General features: G+C 31.4%; 1 protein-coding gene across 1 annotated transcript; it reads right to left on the bottom strand.

The window, feature by feature from the left end:
- Window positions 1-6929: 6929 nt before the first annotated feature.
- LOC132294717 (pathogenesis-related protein PR-4-like) lies at window positions 6930-8618 on the bottom strand. The gene is made up of 2 exons (XM_059792682.1): window positions 8158-8618; window positions 6930-7409 (listed from the first exon to the last, which is right to left on the bottom strand). The coding sequence occupies exons 1-2, from the start codon at window positions 8566-8568 to the stop codon at window positions 7239-7241; spliced, it is 582 nt and encodes a 193-aa protein (XP_059648665.1). The 5' UTR covers window positions 8569-8618; the 3' UTR covers window positions 6930-7238.
- Between the last annotated feature and the right edge of the window lie 578 nt (window positions 8619-9196).

Raw genomic sequence — 9196 nt, 5'->3', positions numbered from 1 at the left:
AACATCATCATCTTCATTTGTCCACGTCTTTGGGTTGATTGTTATTGTTATGTGAGTGATCAAACTGATTACCAGACAAGTATGAATGGCAAGTGGTGACGGGAATGGTGACTCTCCATTACTGCATGCCTAAGCTAATAGCTAGGAACAGAGAGTTTGTTGCGATTCATATATATTTTATTTTGCCTAATATTTAAGTGTAGACTCCATCTTACTATATAAGTATGATATCAAGTGTGAGCATGTAATATATACATACATAATATATATATATATATATATATGATCACGTATGTGTAGAAATAGTAATATATATGGATCAAGATTTTTTAAGACATAAATAAATAGACAACAAGAAGATTGAAATTTGTGTGTGTGTTGTGTGTGTGTGGGGGGGGGGGGGGGGTGGGGGGGATACATTGTAGTATTAATGTAGTTGCTTGATGAACTGGACCATATTCATTGCACTCACATGCTAATGGGATGATATTATATACACAATTATTGACTCAACTTGGGTTTTACTCTACTGTGTCTCTCTTATCCATTCTTATGTTGAAAATTACATCTTATATATTGATTTTCTGGATTTTCTTACCATATACAAAAGATTGAAATAATCAGATCAAGCTTGACTTGTTACAAACATGACGAAGTAATGAAAACCAATGAAAACTCAGTGTTTTCTTTCATAATAGAGCAATGGATAGTTTTATAGAGAAATAATGTGTGTGTGTATATATATATATAAGATTATTAACTGCTTATACTAAAAAAGCAAAACAAGGTGCCCGGAGTCATTACTTTGGAAAACCCTCCCATTAATGTCCCCGTCTAAAAGAAATTTTCAAGTTGTTAATGTCCCCATGTTTATCAGAAAACTTTTGAGGATCTGCCATTTAACTTTCATTCCAATATGTTGTAGCAGCCTTTTCCCTCTTCCTTTCCCTTTTGATCTAGACAGCAATACTATGAAATACTATGTAGTTAAATAGAAGACTGTGTTGATCAATTAATGAATGTGAGGTTTCAATTTTCAGTTGAGTATTGAGGAGTACTATTTCCAATCTCACTTCACTTCTAATGTACTTACCAATTGTGTGCTATGTAAAATGCAAATGGGCACCCAACACTCTAGCAGAGGTTTCATTTTTCAGTTGAGTATTGAAGAAAACTATTTAAAGAAATGATAGAAACATAATTGCAATACACAAAAAATCATAGAGTATAGTCAGATTTATCCAATATGTATCAAAGTATAAATTAACTCAATAAATTTATCATAACTTGAAACCCTTTCATCAAACTCTTACAAGATTTGCAACAAGAGAGAACCCAAACAACATTAGCTCAGAATATGTATGAAACTATAGAACATTATTGATCCTGTTAAAAGAATGAAGAACATCAAGAACAAAGAATATGAAAAATAAAATTAAAAAAAATGCTCACTTTGATTTACTATTCCTGTCCTCTCTATTATTATATCATTATGATTATCTCACAGAGTCAACTATTATTATATTACTTATGTTTCTTCTTTTTTTTTTTTTCTTTTTTCTTTTCCCTTTCTGTTTCCAAGATTAAGGAAAAGAGAAGAAATGTTGGAATCTTTCGCATTGCTTATTTGAATTTTTATATATTTTGAATCAACCTGTAAGAGTCAAAATTTTGATTCACTCTAGATTCCTAATTTTTATATATTATACCAATGTTAAATTTTATGTCTCCCTTATCTGATTTTCATGATTTAAACAAATCTTCTATAATTTTGCTTTTACATGTTCATATCCAAATGATGAACTATTTAGAAATCTGAATTTTTGCATGGAACTTGTAAAATTTGGTGCTCTCTCTTGCAAGCTCATTGCTGAGGTTGAGGAACCATGAGTTCATGCTAGGTAGATAATAGGCATTTTGAGGGATATGCTGTTGTTTGATTTTAATATTTTCTTTTTGTTTTTTCTTTTTGGCTTCATTTTTTTAGCACAAATATACTTATGATGCTTTATTGTCCTACAATGTATTGTGCCATTAGACTCCACTTGTCGTATGGGTTTTAGAAATTTTAGCTTTATCTAGAATTATAAGATAATTTTTTTAATAAATAAGTTGATGCCATGGAGACCTGGGCTTCAATCACTTGGCATGATTCATTGTTTAGAGAAACTTATAGCAATAATATTAATTTAAAAATGGTTGTTTTGTTATGTAATTTCTACTAAATTTATTTACTGAGGTCACTTGTTTTGACTTTGGCATATTGTGCATCCATTATACCAATGTTAAATTTTATGTCTCCCTCATCTAATTTTCATGATTTAAACAAATCTTCTATAATTTTGCTTTTACATGTTCATATCCCAATGATGAACTATTTAGTAATCTGAATTTTTGTATGGAACTTGTAAAATTTGGTGCTCTCTTTTGCAAGCTCATTGCTGAGGTTGAGGAACCATGAGTTCATGCTAGGTAGATAATAGACATTTTGAGGGATACGCTGTTATTTGATTTTTTTAATAAATAAGTTGTTGCCATGGAGACCTGGGCTTCAATCCCGTCAGCCGATGGGTTTTTGACACAACTTCATTAGAAATCAATATAAGCCTGATGACTTATTTGATGGTGACGATCCTCCTCGAGAAATGGATCAGTTGCGTAATACTATTGCTGATCGAATCTGGAATTCTCTTGGGCACTCTTGATCTTTCTGAAACTGATGGTATGTTTTTTCTTTTATATGTAATATATTTGTTGCTATTATTGTTAATATTTTTCAACTTAAATTTTACCATTACAGATGTGAAGTGTGTTGATACTTTCTTGAAGGTGATGTGTGCTGTTATGAAGATGACGTGTCCTACTATTGAAGCTTGTTCCATGGAAGTGAAATTTGTGTTTTTTGAAGTATGTCTCCTGTAAGGAAAACATAAGGAAACATCTTTTTATTTGTAAGCATCTTTTTTTTTTTGTTTTTGAATCCTATTGTTGAAATTTGTAAATAATGAAGTGAATTGTGTTTGAACTTTGAATTATATCTCCTATTTAATTTAATCTACTGTTTAATTTGTTCTTAATTTCTTTGTCATTTTTCCTAATATAGAAGAATGAGTATGATTTGAGAAGCTTCCTTGCAAGCTTCCATTCTAGCAGGGTGCTTCTTTTTTTATTTATTTATTTTATGATTCCTTGATAGATGTTTTGTGAAGTTTGACTCTAAATTAATGGATTATAAATGAAAAAGGTGATCTTAATATCTAGATCATAAGAATACAGTAAAAAAATAAAACTTTACATGTCATCAAGACTCAAGTTGATGCCAAAACATTGGTCTCGCTGAAGCAACACTTCTGTAATTACACTTTGGTTATATATGTGTGTGTGTGTGTGTGGTTGTGTATTCAAATTTCAATATATTTATTAAAAATATATAGACTATTTATATAGAAATAAATTTATAAATATATTTAAAATTTATAAAAATAAATTAAAAGCAATGATAACCAAACATGTTTTTTGTTTCTGTTTTATTTATTTTTAACAACAATTAGAGTTACCAAACATATTTTGTTTTCAAAATTCTTGAAACGCATGGCTTACCAAACATGTTTTTTATGTTTCTGTTTCCGACATTTCCACAACAAAACATCGTTCCCAAACGTGCTTCCGATTTTTACCAAAACACTCCAATAGTAAAAACATTGTTTCTGTTTTAGCCAAAAACAAAACGCCTAAAGTAAAACGCATGCCAGACGAGCCCTTACCCTCAAACACTTGCCACAGGCTGCCTGGCCACGAGGCCCGGCCGGGCCACAGAAGGCGGTCCAGCCATACTTGCTCCGCCATGTCAAGGGCTTATTAGCGTCCCAGGTGGAACAATAAGCGCTTACAGCATTCAAGTCCCATCCATTCTGCTCAGGATTATAGTAATGGTATGTGGCTCTCACATTAGAAGCACTCTCACCCACTGCCATTGCACCAACAATCACTAGACTAAGTGACAATACCATGCATATTAAAACCTTCCCCATATTTTTTTTTTGTGTACTAGCTAGTAATTTTTTTTTTTTTTTTGGCAAAGAATGGTGGAAGAATGGCTTCGATATATATAGAGAAGGGATTGGTATGAAATTACAAAATTACCCATAAATCAGATTAATTTGTCACATTAAATTTGTTAATGGGAAAATTGGGATGCCTATACTCATATGTTGCAGAGTAGTTAGTCCATCTGCTTCTGGGATAAAGACTAAATTTGGGACACAGAGAGGCTGCTGATAGAGGGTCAAAAGTGCATCTGATTTCTGTCATAAAGTCAAAAAAATATTGCTATTTTACTTCGACCATCTTATCTGATGGGAAATTTCATGGCTACATATATGACTACTATGTATTAGATATATTCTCGATTTTCTTTATTAATGAGAAAATTAAAATATATATATATATATATATATATATATATATATATATATATTAATAATTCGGTGTCGTTAGGTCAGCTGATATAATTTCTCCACCTTCAAAAAATAGGTGAGGAATTTAAGCCTCATAGTGGACATTTTTGAAAGTGTGACTATTTATCTAAAAAAATAGATGGTGTTTTTTTCCGAAAATTAAAATAAATGGTGTTGCGTGTCCAACTTGTGTGTATATATTTTTGTTGCGCAAATGGCGGATGAATTGGTTGAATGTATAGAAATTGTATTCATATGAAATTATCGAATCACCCACAAATTGGATCAATATCATACGAATTGTGTTCATGGTCAATTTGTGATGTCCTTAAAATTTATCTGAATTCGATCCAGTCAATATCACTTCTGGTCAAGTCCTCATGGTTGCAGTCTTTATCATCCTTCTGGAATATGTGATGACTTGACTAGAAGGTTAAAATTGCAGTCTTTATTTTCAACTACACACATAGTGCTCAAAATGCACTACAATATAATTCATTAAAGATAAATTTTGTGGGACTTTTAATAATATTTATTAAAATTTTCAAAATCATTTAACACAAATAATAATCTATTCATGAATTCTAAGTCAATTATTAAAAAGACTTAGTCATTATGCTTTTTATGAAATTAAATAGTAAAAATAAACTAAATTATAATCCACAACATATATAACATATGAGAATTAAGAAAAACAAAAATTAAAATTGATAATTTAAATAAAATATAAAAGGTACATGATTTTTTTCTGCATATAAAATAATTGTTTTACATGAAATTTTATGATCAATTTTTGTTATGAAGTTTAAAATATTGAGCAATTGAAGATTTTTTTTTTTTTTTAGTTAAATAAAAAAGTAGCACCTCATGCCAAACTAAATATTACTGTATATTTTAATTAATTTCATTGAGTTAGAGAATCAAGAATTTCTCATAATATTATTTCAGAAGAGAGAATCTTGAAAATGATAAGGTATTGATTTAATGTGGTGAGGTCATGTGAATAAAAAATTAATTCTGTTAAAATTGGGATTAAAACCTCTAATTCAAGTTAGAACTCATTATACATATCTGCCCAACCTATATGTTGTGTTTGGTAGGAAGGAATGAAAAGGTGTGGAAAGAAAATAGAAAGTTCGGTAGATATATATAATACAAGGAAAGAAAAGAGGGTAAGAAGGATGACACATTCTTCATCCTTTACAAATTTTTATCAGTCCAAAAATGAACAGAAAAAATGTTAGAAAATAAGGGTACTATTATAGAAGTTTTAAATTAAATAGCATCCTCTATAAATTACAATATTATAAATATTATCGAACAATGATAAAAACTTTATCTCTAACGAACATAGTCGATTATGAGCTTATTCTCTTCTCTTCTATCCAACCGAACAAAAAAAAAAAGAAAATACACTATTTCTTTATGAATATTTCATCCATCCATTTTTTTCTCCCTTCCATCCAATTTTTCTTCTTTTCTACCAAACAAAGCATAGTGTAAGAAAAAATAGGAAGGATGAGTTACATATTACATATTAATATCTATATATATATATATATATATACAAAATAGGGGGAAGGGAGACTCGGACATAATTGAATGAGTTATGTAAAAATCCCTAAAAATTATAAAACCATCATCACATGGGATGAAAGAAAAAAAAAAAAAAAGTTTACAAACTTCGCCAAATGGGCCAATTTTGGACTAAAAGGGCTTAACTAGCTTATTTGACCCAATTTAAAAGTAATTCGCTCTAAAGAAGGTCAGTTTTAAGTCACACAATCCTTCTCAACATGTGTCACTCTCGTATTTTGAACGCGTTTTCGTTCTCATGCTCCGCGCGTGCTCTCGCTTAAAAGTCTCATTGTTTATGACTTAATTTTGTCGCTTTCACACTTTTGCTCTCAAATTCACTCCCACTCTTACTTTATGTGACTTAAGGCCGATTCATGGTCGTAAGTTCGTAACAGTGAGAACCGGTCATTTTCAATGCCAAAGATAACAATCCAATGACTTAGGGCCCATTCATGGTCGTAAGTTTGTAACGGTAAGAACCAGTCATTTTCAATGCCAAAGATAACAATCCAATGGGTAGAAAAACAAAGTTCGCGCTTGTGGCCTTGTCATACACATAAAATAATGTTAATGACAACTAACACTTGGAAATGATTTTTAAATTGATTTTTTAAATAAACTTGAATAGCCAAAGATTTTTATTCCTTTGATGCAAAGAATGAGACCCCCACATGAGTTTATCTTTTGCATCAAAGGAATAAGAAAATATGGACTCCACATATTGGCTAGAATAGGTTTAATAACATTGTTCTACCCCCTCTTTCTCTACATATATAAATATATATGTATAAACAATACTTGCATTAGTGAGGAGTAACGTGGCACAATAAAAATCTCTCTCTACATATATAAATATATATGTATAAACAATACTTGCATTAGTGAGGAGTAATGTGGCACAATAAAAATGGACACGTCATTTTATTACTGTGTTGCATCAACTGGGAGGTGACAATTACAAAATCCAAGTGCAAAAAATAAAAAATAAAAACTTTGAGGATTTTAACAATGACTACTCATTATAACATGACATAGAATCCTGCAATATTCATAACAACTTGAGCTCATAATTCATAGTGTTTTATTATTCAACAAGCTCTTAGGCATTGATTTGTTTTGCAAAATTAGATATTTGGTAACTTTGAACACCAATAGCAATTGAGTATTGCTTGATATATTTATTTATTTTTCTGTAACGAATAATCAATCGCCACAGTTCACGAACTGATAGTTCACAATAAGGTGGCCCTGGGCATATCCTCTTCCATCTGTGTCTAGTGTCGTGAACACACCGGCATCCAAATCTAACCCTCCATTGCTGCATTGATCAACAATCCTGACCGTTACTTGAGCTCCGGTGCCTGTGTTTGTGACCTGCCCATATCATTTCAGGAATTTTGTCAATTTCTTTTAATTTGACCCATCATATAGACATTGACACATCTATGTTGGTTTGCCATTTTGCTTCTAAACTTACAAAGTTCAAACAATGTTGTCAATTTTAAAGTTAGATAACATGATCTTAATAAGGATTTCATGATATTGTTCATTTTTTATAAAAATATAATATGAATATATAACAGCCCCACTTAATTTCATCTTCCCAAAACGGCCATGTAAATTGAAAGGAAACTTCTACATGAAATGGGATAAATTTTACCCTAATTTGTGTATATTATTTCTATTCACAATATTTATATAATTTAATATAATAAGTTGATTCCAAATAATTGTTTTTTTGTAACTATCATGAAAAATACTTGCATAAAACCAAATGCCAATAAAACCTTAGACAAAAATGAACAGGCTGATTAAATTCAGGCCGACCAATCACAAGAATGATAGGTCCCACCATTTCTTAGAATAATTTGGTCAGTCGGAAATTCAACTTGCTTTATAATAAATGAAGAATAACTTTATTCAAAATCTATTTTCTAGGTCCAGATGGTGTAGCTGAAGGTTTTTATTCCTTTGATATAGTAGATATATAAGATACATGCTTGGCTCTATATACAGCATAAAAAAGGATAAAAACCTCCGGTTGAACACGTAGTTTTAAGAAGTCGGTTAGAATATAATTATTCATAAATAAAATCTTAGAGATTGTTAGTGGAGGGCTTACACTTAAACACTTGCCGCAGGACGCCTGGCCAGTCGGCCCAACAGGGCCACAAAAGGCGGTCCAGCCATACTTGCTACGCCATGCCAAGGGTTTGCCAGCATCCCAAGTGGAGCAGTAAGCACTAACAGCATTCAAGTCCCATCCATTCTGCTCAGGATTATAGTAGTGGTACGTGGCTCTCACATTAGTAGCACTCTCTCCGCCACCACTGCCACCGCCGGAGTTGCAATTGCTTTGACAGTTATTGGAAGGTAAACAATAGTCATCGGTTGTACCACAGTAACCATATTGGCTACAGCAAAGGTTGTTCGCGCAGGTGGCGCCACCGGCTTGCTGGCCACATTGTTGGGCCGTGGCAACAGCAGCCACTAGACAAAGTGAGACAATCATCCATAGGAATGACTTTCCCATTTCTGTGTGTATCGATTTTTGGTTGTGTGAAGTATGGTGGGAAAATTGCTTCAATTTATAGAGAGAGAGAGGGGTTTGTTTGATCGATATGTATGAAATTCTTAGATTTTTTTTTAATGGACAATTTGTATTTTCCTTCCGGCTGCATTGGTATGTCTAAAAGTCAACACTATTGACTAATTAATTTACTTGTAGATCATTTTCTGCGGACACAGAGAGAGGGGATGCTTGTGAACCGTAAAGTCAATGTAGCATATGTTTTTTTTTTAATGGAAATTTCAAGCCTCCAAAAAAGACCATACAACAAAAATAAATAAATACCCATTTTTACAAGTTATATAAAAAAATGTGAAAAAAAAAAATATATATACATATAAATCTCTAACATTTAAAAATATGTGCAAATTGCCCCTATTCGCCCCCCTAATATCTGTTGACCATCAATTTTGACTAATTTTTTTTTTTTTTTAAAAAAAAAAAAACTCCAAAATATCCATAATATATCTTATAAACTGAAATCAATGCTTCTTATTTATATTTTTTCTTAAGAGCGTTTTAGGTTTTTCAATCTTCAATTTGATAAAATATCCTTATTTGTCAATTTGAAAAATGTAGGGCTTTTTTTTTT

This window comes from Cornus florida, unplaced genomic scaffold (assembly GCF_030987335.1).
Source record: "Cornus florida cultivar Cherokee Brave unplaced genomic scaffold, ASM3098733v1 CherokeeBrave_3.0.0_Hap2_Chr02, whole genome shotgun sequence".
In the NCBI taxonomy this organism is placed as follows: Eukaryota; Viridiplantae; Streptophyta; class Magnoliopsida; order Cornales; family Cornaceae; genus Cornus; species Cornus florida.
The sequence above is the reverse complement of the archived record's forward strand: the minus strand, read 5'-3'. Positions and strand labels throughout refer to the sequence as shown.